This window comes from Heterodontus francisci, chromosome 39 (assembly GCF_036365525.1).
Source record: "Heterodontus francisci isolate sHetFra1 chromosome 39, sHetFra1.hap1, whole genome shotgun sequence".
Taxonomy (NCBI): domain Eukaryota; kingdom Metazoa; phylum Chordata; class Chondrichthyes; order Heterodontiformes; family Heterodontidae; genus Heterodontus; species Heterodontus francisci.
This window is the reverse complement of record NC_090409.1, coordinates 33579404-33595458: the sequence shown is the minus strand read 5'-3', so window position 1 is coordinate 33595458 and position 16055 is coordinate 33579404. Positions and strand designations below refer to the sequence as shown.

Sequence of the window (16055 nt, the reverse complement as noted above, 5' to 3'; positions counted from 1 at the left end):
AGACTTAGTTTGAAGTCAGCGATGAGCGTTCTTGCTAAACATGCCGGTGGATCACTGCGGACTAGCCCCAGGCTGTCTCTTACTGTGTTAGTGAATCACAGTTTGGGGGATAAGAGGCCCTTTTGCTGTTTGGAGGGCAGTCTTACCCCCTCGAGATAAAACTGTTGATCAACACCTTCCAAACTCCAGCACCAAGGGATAGGCCAAGGGTGGAAAGTGTAATATTCTGCTTACTGTTAAACTAGTACAGAGTCTGAAACGGGAGCTTTATTAAACAGGTCTTAATACTGAGGTTTACATCTTCCAAGCCTGGACACGAGGCTTCACACACGTGGTGTTACATCACTTCCTGTGATGAGGTGGACAGCCTGATTAGCATATTTCACCCAGTAACAACCCATTGTCCAGTATATTACATTATAATACAGAAAGCACATTCAGAATAATTTTCCCCACAGATTTTTAACCAATTTGATTCCGATCGGGATGGCTTTGTAATAACCAGGTGCTGTCAGAATGGCCGTGTCGAGAACCATGTCTACAATTGATGGGGATTCAGTATCTGTCTGCTGCTTCTTCAGGGAGTCTATCTCTTGCTGCATTTCCCCCGCACGGCTCTGGAATCCTTCTTGTTGCAGCTTCTGCTGCTCCAGCAGCCTTTGCTCCAGGACTTTCTGATGCTCCTGGGCCAAGTTGAGCTGGTCCTGTTCTGCCTTCTTTCGCAGTTGTGTGAGGTTCTCCTCCATCGCCAGCTTCTGGTCCTCCAGCAGCTGCTGGGCAGCTCGTCTCTCCTCTTCCTTCCCTTTCCGTTCCTGCTCTGCCAGTTCCGCCCTCTCCCGTGCAGCTGCTCAAAGAAAACGAGAGGAATTACATCAGATTTAACAACATAGGAATAGGCCATTCGGCCCCACTGGTCCATACTGGGGTTTATGCTCCACATGAGCCTCCTCCCACCCTACCTCATCTCACCCGATCAGCATCTCCTTCTATTCCTTTCTCCCTCATGCTGGACCATAGGGACAGAAGGAGGCCATTCAGCCCCTTGAGCTGGTTCTGCCATTCAATTCAATCATGACTGATCTGTACCTTAACTCCCTCTACCCGCCTTGGTTCCATAACCTTAAATCCCCTTACCCAATGAAAATCTATCAATCTCAGTTTTGAAATTTTCAATTGAGCGCCAGTCTCAACAGCTTTGTTGCTCTGGGGGAGAGAGTTCCAGACTTCCACTACCCTTTGTGTGAAGAAGTGCTTCCTGACAACACCCCTGAATGGCCTGCCTCTAATTTTAAGGTTCTGTCCCCATGTTCTGAATTCTCCCCCCACCAGAGGAAATAGTTTCTCTCTATCTATCCTGTCAAATCCTGTAATTATCTTAAACACCTCAAAATGAACAGCTTTAATCTTCTATACTCAGGGAATACAAGCCCAGTCTGTGTAACCTGGCTTCATAATCTAATCCTTCTGTTTTACCCATCTTCCCCTGAAATGTATCTATTCTATTTGCATCAACTACTCCCTGTGCTAGCGAGTTCCACATTCTCACCTCTCCCTGGGTAAAGACGTTTCTCCCGAATTCCCTATTGGATTTATTAGTGACTCCCTGATATTGATGGTTCCTTGTTCTGGTCTCCTCCACAAGTGACAACATCTTTCCACATCTTTCCTATCAAACGCCTTCATAATTTGAAACACCTCTGCCAGAAATAAGTTCGAAAGGTCAGTGCTCCTGTCCCACAAGGGGAGGGAAAGAGGGCCATGGGAAAAGAATGGGGGATTGGTGGGGAGAGGGAAGTGGGAATAATTGGACAGCTCACACAAAGGGCCGGCGCAGGTACGATGGGCTGAATGGCCTCAATCCGCACTGTCAGATTCCAAATCTCCTTGTAAAGGATGACTGAGCAGGAAAGGAGCATTGACTCCAGTTTGGCCTTTGACCCCAGTGTGAACCTTTGACACATCTTTGGCACCAGTGCTGATTAGCCACTGGTTTTCTTGTGCTTTGGAGAACCGTACCTGCGAGCTCCTTCTCTCTCGCTGTCATGTTCACATCGACCTGTCGAAGAGACTCCGAGAGTTGCTTCTGACTGTCCTGAAAGTTTTGAAGAACTTGTTCAGCCTGCAGAGGGAATGAGTTTGTACATTTTTAGAGAAGTTCTTTATGCTTCAATAAAACGAGGGGGTCAAGCAAGAAACCAACGGGCAAAGGTCATAGGCCAAAGAACAAGAGACAACCACCACATACAGAGATATTAGGGTCTAGGCAGCTGAAGACTCAAGAGGTATGCTCAAGAGACCAGAGATTTCATAGGATCACAGGGATCATCGGAAATAGGAGCAGGAGTAGGTCATTCGATCTGTCGAACAGATCATGGATGATCAACTACCTCTACGCCATTTTTCCCCACTATACCCATATCCCTTGATTTCATTTGTATCCAGAAATCTATCGATTGCTGTTTTGAACATGCTCAATGATTGAGCTTCCACAGCCCTCTGGGGTAGAGAATTCCACAGATTCACCGCCCTCTGAGTGAAGACATTCCTCCTCATTTCAGTCCTAAATGGCCTGTCCCATATTCTGATGCCTTGGTTCTAGACTCACCAGCCAGAGGAAAAATCCTATCCACATCTACCCTGTCACGCCCTGTTTCAATGAGATCACCTCTCTTTCTTCGAAATTCTAGAAAATACAGGCCCAGTCTCCTCAATCTCTCCTCATAAGACAATCCTGCTATCCCAGGCGTTAGTCTGATGAACCTCCATTGCACTCCCTCTATGGCAAGTATATCCTCCCTTAGATAAGGAGACCAAGACTACACGCAATACTCCAGGTGCGGTCTCACCAAGGCTCTATACAATTGCAGCAAGACATTTTTACTCCTGTACTCAAATCCCCTTGCAATGAAGGCCGACATACCATTTGCCTTCCGAACTGCTTGCTGCACCTGCATGCTAGCTTTTAGTGACTCATGAACAAGGACACCCAGGTCCCTTTGGACATCACTTCCCAACCTCTCTCCATTTAAGAAATACTCTGCATTTCTGTTTTCTCACCAAAGTGGATAACTTCACACTTATTCACATTATATTCCATCTGCCATGTTCTTTCCCATTCACTTAGCCTGTCCGAATCCCCTTGAAGCCTCCTTGCATCCTCCTCACAACTTACATTCCCACCTAGTTTAGTGTCATCAGCAAATCTGGAAATATTACAATTGGTTCCCACATCCAAATCATTTATTGTGAACAGCTGTGGTCCAATCACTGATCCTTGCGGTACCCCACTAGTAACAGCCTGCCATCCTGAGAATGACCCATTTATTCCTATTCTCTGTTTTCTGTCTGTTAACCAATTCTCAATCCATACCAGTATATTACCCCCAATCCCATGTGCTCTAATTTTGTTTATTAACCTCCTATGTGGGACCTTATCAAAAGTCTTCTGAAACTCCAAATACACCACATCCACTAGTTTTCCTTTATCTATGCAACAAGTAACATCCTCAAAAAACTCCAACAGATTTACAAATAGTTGTTCGGTAGTACAGAACTTGAGCATTGCTGAAAACAGAGACATTTTATTGAAGCTTTTCATCTTGCACTCATCAGCACTATTCACAAGAATATCAATGAAGGGAAAGTAACAAATTTATACTGTATGAGAAGAGACTGCTGATTGGTTGGCAGGTGAACTCTCATTGGTAGAGGCTTTGCCATGGAGAATGCATTAGTTTATGGTGACTGACAGTTAACTGCCAAGCTTTGTTTGAAATTTAAACCAGACAGCTTAATTCTTATTAGTCAAGGCATTGCCCTGAAGAATGAACCAGCGAATGTCGGTCACTTATTTTGTTTAGCTGAAACAGGCACAATGTGTGCACATGTTCTTTCAGTCTGCAAAGAACAGGGACATGTGTATTAATATATGTAGCTTCCAGTATGCGCAAATGCGCCACACTGCGAGCCCTACTAACAATCAGAAATGGGTTGTCAGTGTAATTCTTAGCACACTGAGGATTATTTATCAAACGTTGTCCAATCGCAGAATCACATCTAATGTCGGACGCTGTGTTTTGAGTTTTGCAAGCATAGGCTGGTTGGGTATGGTCTGTACCTTGCCCGTTGCGAAGAGTGAAGGAACATGCTGTTTGATACGATCCACCAGTCTTTGTGACATACGTCCTCTGTACCTATATGCCTTTGATTTGCCATATTTCAACATCAAGCTTGGTTCCTATTTATGAGGTTGCCGATAAGGACAATCTTATCGTGCGTGGAACTATAAAAATCCCAACAATATCTCACAAATTTGCCTGCAGGTACATGTGCAGACTCAACTGCACTCCCCTGTGGCACTTCGACAAGGTGAGGCATCACCCTCACGGGTTCCCTACCCCCTAGAGGTCTTTCGTTGTCTCTGTAGGTTCCTGTAAATGCTGTTAGCAACTCTGATGGGGTGCTTCTAGAAAGTCTGCATTTACACAGGACGATGTGGGGTCTAACTTTTCACATTTTTCGGGGCTGGCTGACCAGACAGTCGGGGTTTTCATCTGGGAATTGCTCCCGGACTTCCTTTAACCTGCCCTCATCACTTTTTCCCCTTCTTTTTCTAAACTTTCGTCAGCCTTGTGCCTGCCTGTCCCTTTTTGTGTTCGGTGCGAGTCCCTTACAGTTCACCAACCCTCTGCTGGAGGGTCCTCCTAACACCAGTACAGGACTTAGGGGTGCAGGTTTCACTGTAGGTTGGGCTTTCCCCTCAACCTGACACATGTGGCAACTCCTGCAGTACTCCACCACATCTTTGTGGAGTTTTGGCCAGTTATACTCCTATCTTAAGTGGGCTTTGGTCTTTCATATACCAACATGTACAGCCACTGTAGTCTCATGGGCCCTTCTTAATATTTCTCTCTGGTACCTCTGTGGCACCACTAACTGGTGAACTACTGTCCACTCCTTGCTCTCAGGTCTGTGGGGAGAACTCCATTTCCTCATCAGTACCCTCATTCTTTAAATAGAGCAGTCAGGGACTCGCTCTGCTTCAATTTCAGACTGGGCAGCCTGTGCTAACTCTCTCAATACTGGGTCGGCTCGCTGAGCCTCAGCTAGGGAGAATTCATTTAATTCATTCTCTGGGTCTCCTAACTTTCCAAAGAAAGTCTTGGACAGACAGACCTCATGGTCATCTGCCTGCAATGCCAATGCAGTCTCCTCTGGGGGAGCTGGTTTGATCATGGCCTGATCCACTACACATTCAGGGAAACTGCAGGGGTCTGTCTCCTGCCACTGCCCTGTTTCTCTGACCTCCTGTGGTTTTTCTATCACTACTGTAGGTGGGGGGGAGCTACCACCTTCACCCCCGCCAAATCATTACCTTGGAGCAGGTCAACCCCATCCACAGGCAAACGAGAGACAATCCCTACTGTCACCGGTCCTGAAACTAGGTCGCACTCCAGGTACACCCGGTGTACAGGTACAGGCATACACTGCCCTCCAATACTTCTTTCTTTTGGGCCTCCTTATCTCGAGAGACAATGGATACGCGCCTGGAGGTGGTCAGTGGTTTGTGGAGCAGCGCCTGGAGTGGCTATAAAGGCCAATTCTGGAGTGACAGGCTCTTCCACAGGTGCTGCAGAGAAATTTGTTTGTTGGGGCTGTTGCACAGTTGGCTCTCCCCTTGCGCCTCTGTCTTTTTTCCTGCCAACTACTAAGTCTCTTCGACTCGCCACAATTTAGCCCTGTCTTTATGGCTGCCCGCCAGCTCTGGCGAATGCTGGCAACTGACTCCCACGACTTGTGATCAATGTCACACGATTTCATGTCGCGTTTGCAGACGTCTTTATAACGGAGACATGGACGGCCGGTGGGTCTGATACCAGTGGCGAGCTCGCTGTACAATGTGTCTTTGGGGATCCTGCCATCTTCCATGCGGCTCACATGGCCAAGCCATCTCAAGCGCCGCTGACTCAGTAGTGTGTATCAGCTGGGGGTGTTGGCCGCTTCAAGGACTTCTGTGTTGGAGATATAGTCCTGCCACCTGATGCCAAGTATTCTCCGAAGGCAGCGAAGATGGAATGAATTGAGACGTCGCTCTTGGCTGGCATACGTTGTCCAGGCCTCGCTGCCGTAGAGCAAGGTACTGAGGACACAGGCCTGATACACTCGGACTTTTGTGTTCCGTGTCAGTGCGCCATTTTCCCACACTCTCTTGGCCAGTCTGGACATAGCAGTGGAAGCCTTACCCATGCGCTTGTTGATTTCTGCATCTAGAGACAGGTTACTGGTGATAGTTGAGCCTAGGTAGGTGAACTCTTGAACCACTTCCAGAGCGTGGTCGCCAATATTGATGGATGGAGCATTTCTGACATCCTGCCCCATGATGTTCGTTTTCTTGAGGCTGATGGTTAGGCCAAATTCATTGCAGGCAGACGCAAACCTGTCGATGAGACTCTGCAGGCATTCTTCAGTGTGAGATGTTAAAGCAGCATCGTCAGCAAAGAGGAGTTCTCTGATGAGGACTTTCCGTACTTTGGACTTCGCTCTTAGACGGGCAAGGTTGAACAACCTGCCCCCTGATCTTGTGTGGAGGAAAATTCCTTCTTCAGAGGATTTGAACGCATGTGAAAGCAGCAGGGAGAAGAAAATCCCAAAAAGTGTGGGTGCGAGAACACAGCCCTGTTTCACACCACTCAGGATAGGAAAGGGCTCTGATGAGGAGCCACCATGTTGAATTGTGCCTTTCATATTGTCATGGAATGAGGTGATGATACTTAGTAGCTTTGGTGGACATCCGATCTTTTCTAGTAGTCTGAAGAGACCACGTCTGCTGACGAGGTCAAAGGCTTTGGTGAGATCAATGAAAGCAATGTAGAGGGGCATCTGTTGTTCACGGCATTTCTCCTGTATCTGACGAAGGGAGAACAGCATGTCAATAGTCGATCTCTCTGCACGAAAGCCACACTGTGCCTCAGGGTAGACGCGCTCGGCCATTCACCACTATTCTGGTGTTCACTGCACTCTCTTGGGGGAAAGGTCAGGTCTTTTCCCAGTAAAAGGGATCTAGTGGCCCCTGTGTCCCTGAGAATTACTATGGGCTTGCTTGCCCCACTCGAGGGGTATGGGGTTACTTTCCCTTCAAACACAAAACCTTGATAACCTTCAGGAATCCTATTAAATTTTTCTGCACTTGCAGCATTACACTTCATGAGTCTCAATCTTACCGCAGTTAAAGCCACAGCTTGTTCTGCTGTGCTTTCCATCAGGTTCACTTTCTCACTGAGCGGGTGTGCCCTGATTAACCCTATCGGTTTTCCCTTTAGTTTCCAGCAGTCAGCTTTTAAATGCCCTGCTTTATTACAATGGAAGCACACAGGTCTCCGGGTCTCTGTCTTGCTCACAGCACCTTCCTTTTTTGGTTGGAGGGGATCCCCTTGTGTCTCCTGCTTTCCTTTCTCCCCGAGGACTGCATGGGCTTCAATCACCTTCCCAACCTTTGTCCTTTTTGGATTTGTGTGGGTGATTAGGAAAGGTTCTTCCCTGGGAAACCGACGTATAAATTAAAGCAAACTCATCGGCCAGACTGGCCGCTTGCCGGGCTTTCTGAACCTGCTGCTCCTCTACATGTGTCTTTATGGAGAGTGGGAGAGAGTTTTAAAATTCCTCTAACAGAACTACTTCTCTGAGATTCTCACAGCTGAGCTGTACTTTAAGAGCCCTCAGCCACTGGTCAAAAGCCAGCTGCTTACTTCTTTCAAACTCCAGATATGTTTCATTAGCTTGCTTCTTGAAGGTTCTAAACTTTTGGCCATAGGTTTCGGGTGCTAATTCATATGCCCCGAGGATAGCATTTTTGGTCAGTTCATAATTTGCTGAACTCTCGTCTGGCAACAGGGAATAAACCTCATGGGCTTTTCCTGTTAGCTTGCTTTGTAGCAAAAGAGGCCAGGTCTCAGCTGGCCAATTTAGCTGCCTTGTCAGTTTCTCAAAAGGCCCAAAAAATGTCTCCACATCTTCCTCATTGAATTTTGGAATTAGTTGAGCGAGTTCTTAGCAATTTTGCACCCTAGCTCTGAATTATGTTCCTCCATATTGGCCATGCTTTCACTGGGGTTACTCTGTCACCCCTTAGTTAACTCAAACTGCTTCAATTCTCTTTCTTCGCGTTCTTTCTGGAATATTCTTTCTCTCCCTCACTCCTGTCTTTCATTTTCTTCACGTTCCTTCTGGAAGGATCTTTCTTTCACCCTCTCCTGTTTCTCTCTCTTGCCCTGTCTTCTAATTCAAGTTTCCTTTGTTCCAATTGTATCTTGGCTAGCAGTACCCTGTCTGGGTCTACTTCTAACTTTGTTTCTGCTTCTTCAGATTCAAGGGAAAAATAGTTGGTCACTCGCCTTAGGAGTTCAGACTTCCTAGCCTTGCCACGTACAGTGATCCCACACTGCTCAGCCATTTTCCTCAACTCCTCCATAGACAGTGCTTTTAACTTATCCCAAGTTACTTCACCCTGGCTTGGGGAGCTACTCGCTTCAGTTGCAGACATGTTAGTATTCAATCACACACAACCACAAGAAAACCTGTATTAATCGTGCTCTTTTTTTGATTGGGAACAATTTGGCTCCCCACTTCCAATTTCTCTCATTTGTCTATGGGTCAATTCCCGACGCTAGCACCCAAATTTCTGTTACAACCAGGTGGCAAGTGGTGTAGGGTTCCCTTTCAGCCTTCACCTGGTCTTACTGTAACAGGGTGTAATTTTAAACACACTGTGTTTTTAGCTCTCCCTTGGTGAATCCTTGTTCACTGCTTTCCAATTATAAAGGTAAAGAAACAAGCACAAACAGGCTTTCTTAGGTTTAAAGAAGAAAGGTGAAATGTTATTAAACTTAAACTCTATTCAGTTGACGCCTATGGATACATGACACACCCACATTAGCATGCAACACATGCAAAGAGAGACAAAAAAAGAGCAGAAGAAAAATAAAGTGGAAAGGTTTGAGGCAATATCTGACGAGTCCTTGTTTGTAGGTAGATCTTGCTTTTCGTTGGGGCCCAGTATTTTTCTTAAACCTTGCTCACCGTCAGAGACTTTTCTCTCTTAGGGTTCATGTGTCTTCAGTCTGTTTTTGGAGTTCCGTGAGAAAGAGATGGGAGCAGACAGGACAGGAGAGGAGGTCTTTTCAACCCAGGAGCAATTGTTCAAACACTGTCTTTACAATTTAAAACTCCCCAAGTTGGCCAGCAAGGTAGTCACGTGACTGGTATAACCACTTCTGGCTTTGTGTATTGGGTGGGTCAGGGAATGGTCCTTTGCCTAAAAATACTGTTAATATGCAAAAATGTCTTTCCAGCCAGGGGCCTGGCAACGTCTTGTATCAGGCCTTCTCTTCTTCATAGCAACAATATGAAATTGAATGTCCATGTGGAGAAATTAATGTGCCTCATTCTTGGCAGGTGGGGCCCTGCATGGCATCCACACAAACTAATTCTACATCTTGCTCCTTCGATCTAAGATCCTCTCTCACTAATTTACTGATGTACTTATTAACAGAGCAAAGTGCTTTCTGACAACGCAGCGGCCTGCTGACATCGTCAGAGTGCCCCAAGCTGAATGGGAGGCTTTGAGGCCGGAGCTGTCACCCCTCAGCTGCTTGCTCCAGATATCACTGATCCCCTTCACTACCCCCCCCCCCTCCCCCACCCCGGCTGATAGATCCCCGCTCTTCGCAACCCTGCTCTCCGGTTGCTCGCTCCCCACTTCCCCCACCCTCTCCAGCCGCTAGCACTAGGCCGCACCTCTTCCCTCCTCTCGGCCATTCGCTCCTACGGCGCCCTGTTACCCCTTCCTTCTTCAGGTGGCACGTTGAGACCGATCAAATGTGGGAGCGAATGGCCGAGAGGAGGGAAGCAGCGCGGCATGGAGATAGTGGCTGTAGGGAGGGAGGGTGGGGGGGCAGTAAGCAACCGGAGAACAGGGTGCTGAGGACAGGGGAACATTCAGTCAGGGGAATCAGGGGGAACAGTGAGATCTGGAGCGAGCGGCTGGAGGTGGGGAGGCGGGGGAGCGAGCAACCAGAGAACAGCCTGCTGAGGAGAGGGGAACAAAGAACAAAGAACAGAACAGCACAGGAACAGGCCATTCGGCCCTCCAAGCCTGTGCCGATCTTGATGCCTGCCTAAACTAAAACCTTCTGCGCTTCCGGGGACCGTATCCCTCAATTCCCTTCCTATTCATGTATTTGTCAAGATGTCTCGTAAACGTCGCTATCGTACCTGCTTCCACCACCTCCCCCGGCAACAGGTTCCAGGCACTCACCACCCTCTGTGTAAAGAACTTGCCTCGCACATCCCCTCTAAACTTTGCCCCTCGCACTTTAAACCTATGTCCCCTAATAACTGACTCTTCCACCCTGGGAAAAAGCTTCTGACTATCCACTCTGTCCATGCCGCTTATAACTTTGTAAACCTCTATCATGTCGCCCCTCCACCTCCGTCATTCCAGTGAAAACAATCCGAGTTTATCCAACCTCTCCTCATAGCTAATGCCCTCCAGACCAGGCAATATCCTGGTAAACCTCTTCTGTACCCTCTCCAAAGCCTCCACGTCCTTCTGGTAGTGTGGCGACCAGAATTGCACGCAATATTCTAACTGTGGCCTAACTAAAGTTCTGTACAGCTGCAACATGACTTGCCAATTTTTATACTCTATGCCCCGACCAATGAAGGCAAGCATGCCGTATGCCTTCTTGACTACCTTATCCACCTGCGTTGCCACTTTCAGTGACCTGTGGACCTGTACGCCCAGATCTCTCTGCCTGTCAATACTCCGAAGGGTTCTGCCATTTACTGTATACTTCCCACCTGCATTAGACCTTCCAAAATGCATTACCTCACATTTGTCTGGATTAAACTCCATCTGCCATTTCTCCGCCCAAGTCTCCAACCGATCTATATCCTGCTGTATCCTCTGACAATCCTCATCACTGTCCACAACTCCACCAACCTTTGTGTCGTCCGCAAACTTACTAATCAGACCAGCTACATTTTCCTCCAAATCATTTATATATACTACAAACAGCAAAGGTCCCAGCACTGATCCCTGCGGAACACCACTAGTCACATTCCTCCATTCAGAAAAACACCCATCCACTGATCCCCTCTGTCTTCTATGACCGAGCCAGTTCTGTATCCATCTTGCCAGCTCCCCTCTGATCCCGTGTGACTTCACCTTTTGTATCAGTCTGCCATGAGGGACCTTGTCAAAGGCTTTACTGAAGTCCATATAGACAACATCCACCGCCCTTCCTTCATCAATCATCTTCGTCACTTCCTCAAAAAACTCAATCAAATTAGTGAGACACGACCTCCCCTTCACAAAACCATGCTGTCTCTCGCTAATAAGTTTGTTTGTTTCCAAATGGGAGTAAATCCTGTCCCAAATAATCCTCTCTAATAATTTCCCTACCACTGACGTAAGGCTCACTGGCCTATAATTTCCTGAATTATCCTTGCCGCCCTTCTTAAACAAAGGAACAACATTGGCTATTCTCCAGTCCTCTCGGACCTCACCTGTAGCCAATGAGGATGCAAAGATTTCTGTCAAGGCCCCAGCAATTTCTTCCCTTGCCTCCCTCAGTATTCGAGGGTAGATCCAATCAGGCCCTGGGGACTTATCTACCTTAATGCTTTGCAAGACACCCAACACCTCCTCCTTTTTGATAATGAGATGACTGAGACTATCTGCACTCCCTTCCCTAGGCTCATCATCCACCAAGTCCTTCGCTTTGGTGAATACTGATGCAAAGTACTCATTTAGCACCTCTCCCATTTCCTCTGGCTCCACACGTAGATTCCTTTCTCTGTCTTTGAGTGGGCCAACCCTTTCCCTGGTTACCCTCTTGCTCTTTATATACGTATAAAAAGCCTTGGGATTTTCCTTAATCCTGTTTGCCAATGACTTTTCATGACCCCTTTTAGCCCTCCTAACTCCTTGCTTAAGTTCCTTCCTGCTGTCTTTATATTCCTCAAGTGCTTCGTCTGTTCCTAGCCTTCCAGCCCTTACAAATGCTTCCTTTTTCTTTTTGACTAGGCTCACAATATCCCGTGTTATCCAAGCTTCCCGAAACTTGCCAAACTTGTCTTTCTTCCTCACAGGAACATGCTGGTCCTGGATGCGAATCAACTGACGTCTGAAAGACTCCCACATGTCAGATGTTGATTTACCCTCAAACAGCCGCCCCCAATCTAAATTCTTCAGTTCCTGCCTAATATTGTTATAATTAGCCTTCCCACAATTTAGCACCTTCACCCGAGGACTACTCTTATCCTTATCCACAAGTACCTTAAAACTTATGGAATTATGGTCACTGCTCCCGAAATGCTCCCCCACTGAAACTTCGACCACCTGGCCGGGCTCATTCCCCAATACCAGGTCCAGTACGGCCCCATCCCTAGTTGGACTGTCTACATACTGTTTCAAGAAGCCCTCCTGGATGCTCCTCACAAATTCTGCCCCATCCAAGCCCCGAGCACTTAGTGAGTCTCAGTCAATATAGGGGAAGTTAAAATCACCCACTACTACAACCCTGTTACCTTTACATCTTTCCAAACATTCAGTCAGGGGAGTCGGGGGAGCAGTGAGGTCTGGAGTGAGTGGCTGGAGGTGGGGGGGGGGGGGGGGGGCGGGGAGCAAGCGATCGGAGAACAGGGTGCTGAGGAGAGGGCAACATTCAGTCAGGGGAGTCGGGGGGAGCAGTGAGGTCTGGAGCGAGCGGCTGAGTGGGGGGGAAGTGGCAGGTGGGGAGGGGGAGAAAGCGAGTTGCCGAGGGGGAAGAGTGGCCGTTGGGGCGGGAACTAGTAGCTGCATTTGGGTGAAATCAGTCCTGGTCAGTCATATAATCGAATCACAATAAAGAATTGGCAGCACATTTTATACTCTGCCCGATTTCCAATGGAAATGCAATCATAAAATTCCTTTTGCATTTAATGGAATTACTAGAATATTAAATGGATCTGAGGATTACAGTTAGTATCCTGTAACTACATAGTAACATATTACTGGGCTTCCATCCAACTTAATGCAAGGTTAGTTTGCTAGAATGATCTAACCATAAACATTTCCTGTGATAAATTGAGCAGTGCCATCTTTAATCCTGGCAGCTGCCTGAACATCGCAGACGCTGACGTTCCAGTTGAAGAGCCTGCATTTGCGCATGTGCAAGTACTGCGCCACCTAGTGGTTGCATTGTCAGCAAATGCAGCCTTTCCCCTCTGCCTATCCTCCCTAAATGATCACACCCATTTACCTCTATTCGTGCCTTCAAATCATCTGCCTTGTTACGAATGCTGTGTGCATTCAGATAGAGTGCCCTTAACTTTGTCTTAACATTATTCCTCATTCTGATCCTATTTGATTTTTGCCTTTAACTCGACTGCCATCCAATTTTGCTTACTACTTTTCTACTTCCTGTTAGCTGTTTTGCTTCCCACCAATTTGACCTCCCTTTTAGGTTCCCAACCCCCTGACAATTTAGTTTAAACCCCACCCTCCCCCCACCGCCCCCCACAACCTCACTAGCAAATCTCCCTGCGAGGATATTAGTTCCGGTCCTCTTAAGGTGTAATCTGTCCATCTTGGACAGGTCCCACCTACCCCAGAACTGGTCTCAATGCCTCAGAAATCTGTTGCCCTCCCTCCTGCACCAGTTCTCCAGCCACATGTTCAATCGATCAATCCTCCTATTCCTATGTTCACTAGCATGTGACACTGGGAGTAATCCTGAGATTACTGCTTTTGAGGTCCTGTTTTTTAATTTCTTTCCTAGCTCCCTAAACTCTGCTTTCAGGACCTCATCCCTCTTCCTACCTATGTGGACCATGACATCTGGCTGTTCACCGTCCCCCAGAAATATGTCCTGCAGCCACTCTGTGACGTCCTTGACCCTGACACCAGGGATGCAACATACCATCCTGGAGTCATGTCTATGGCCACAGAAACACCTATCTGTTTCTCTAACTAATGAATCCCCTATAACTATTGCCTTTCCACTCTTCTTCCTCCCTCCCTGTGCAGCTGAGCCACCCGTGGTGTCACAGACTTGGTTCTTGCTGCACTCCTCTGAGGAACCATCACCCTCAGCAGTATCCAAAATGGAAAACCAGTTAACAAGCGAGATTGACTCAGGGGACTCCTGCACTACCTTCCTGGTTCTCTTAGACTGCCTGGCGGTCACCCATTCCCTCTCTGCCTGCATGCTCCTAACCTGCAGTGTGACCACATCCCTAAACATGCTATCCACATAGTACTCTGCCTCGCGGATGCACCACAGTGACTCCAGCCACCGCTCGAGTTCTAAAACCTGGAGCTCAAGCTTCTGTAGCTGGTGACAATTCCTGTAGATGTGTTTGTCGAGGACGTATGGTGCGTCCACAACTTCCCACATGCCACAGGAGGTACATTCCACTCTGCCAAGCTGCCCTGCCATACCCTAACTGTACAAACTAATTATTGTTAGTGGAATAAATAGAATAACTTACCAGTTACTCACCAATCAGTTTCTTCCCCTTTATTGAAATAAGAACCAAATGCTGGAGGCTGAAAAGGCAGAAAAAGAAAAGAGACAAAGGAGCACCTCCTTCCCCTTATCACTGAACTCCCTCACACACCAAACTCACAGCTTCACTGTCTGTCCATGCAGCACTTTCTAATTAGTAATTACTAATAAATTATACTAATTTAAACATTAGCAATACTCGTAACCTTATCACTTGTAAGGTAACTATTTGAGGGTTAAAACAAAAATAATTTCAGAAGATTGCAGGGCTGGAGGAAGTTACAGCATCGAGGAGGATTGTAAGGCTGGAGGTAAGGAGGGGTGAGGGCCATCCAGGGTTCTGAATAGGAGGATGAGCATTCTAAAATGGGCGTGTTGTTGGACTGGAAACCAATGTTGGTGGTCACTGAGCGGGTGATGGATGAACGGGACTTGGTGTGAGTTAGGATGGACAAATGGGCAACATTTGGCTGTGCTCGTCCCAGGCAGCATCAAATGTATTGGGATTGTGACTCAAAAAAGACAGCAAAGTTCCTGACATTCCAAACCATACCTGGATTCCTTTCCCCTGTGTAGCCCGGTATTGCTCAACCAGTGCTTCCATGTCCTGCTCATACTCCGCATATCCTCCCGGCTTGGTGTAAGATCCTTTCTTGATCTTATCTTTCATCACCGCTCCGAGCTCCAATATGATGGAGGTCGATTTGTCCACAGATTCTTGGCAGTTCTTCTTACACATTGTGCTGTAAATTTCAGCCACTCCATTCTGTGAGCAACAAAGACACAAAGTACTTACACGGGTCACAGTGTTAGCTATTCGAGAATAAAGGTGGGTCAATGGAGTTGTGATACAGAGCAGCCGTGATCTCACTGAATGGTAGAACAGGTTAGAGGGGCTGCATGGCCTCCGCCTGGTCCTATATCTCCCTATGTTCCTCCTGACCTCCAGTAGCAAAGGATTAAACAGACAAAACATTCCCGGCTGGTGAACTTCCCCATTGGTCACTTACAATGACATGATGATGGAACCAGGAGAAAGACTTCAGCAGCTGGTTCCACTGCTCCACCTGGTGGCTAGGGCCTGTCACTACACCGTGACAGTTGACATAGCAAATTTAACTGGGCAATGTGAACATGGGAATTTACAACGGAAAATGTTGTCACAATTGCTTCATCAAAAGTTGCGACAGGTTGTAAGGCTTGTGGAGAGAAAAGGTTTTCCAATATCCGGATATATTTTCCCAAAAATGATCAACTGCTCCTTCTAATCTATCACATTTTAGGAAGGGGGGAGTTGGTGGGGTAGTGGTATTGTCACTGGACTAGAAACCCAGAGCCCCAGGCTATTGCTCTGCAGACATGGGTTTGAATCCCACCATGGCAGATGGCGACATTTGAATTCAATTAATCTGGGAATTGAAAAGCTAGTCTAATGGTGACCATGAAACCATTGTCGATTGTTGTAAAAGCCCATCTGGTTCACTAATGCCCTTTAGGGAAGGAAAT

At 47.2% G+C, this 16055-nt stretch overlaps 1 protein-coding gene across 2 annotated transcripts in view; it reads right to left on the bottom strand.

Moving 5' to 3' along the window:
* Positions 1-247: 247 nt before the first annotated feature.
* The window catches only part of LOC137352709 (guanylate-binding protein 1-like), a 51869-nt gene continuing 36061 nt past the window's right edge, over positions 248-16055 (bottom strand). For both annotated transcript variants that reach the window (XM_068018444.1, XM_068018443.1), the window contains exons 14-16: positions 15103-15315; positions 2017-2119; positions 248-844 (exon numbers count right to left, since the gene is read on the bottom strand). In XM_068018444.1, coding sequence (XP_067874545.1) covers positions 438-844; positions 2017-2119; positions 15103-15315 — 723 coding nt within the window. In that variant the 3' untranslated portion in view covers positions 248-437. The remainder of the gene's footprint in view (positions 845-2016; positions 2120-15102; positions 15316-16055) is intronic.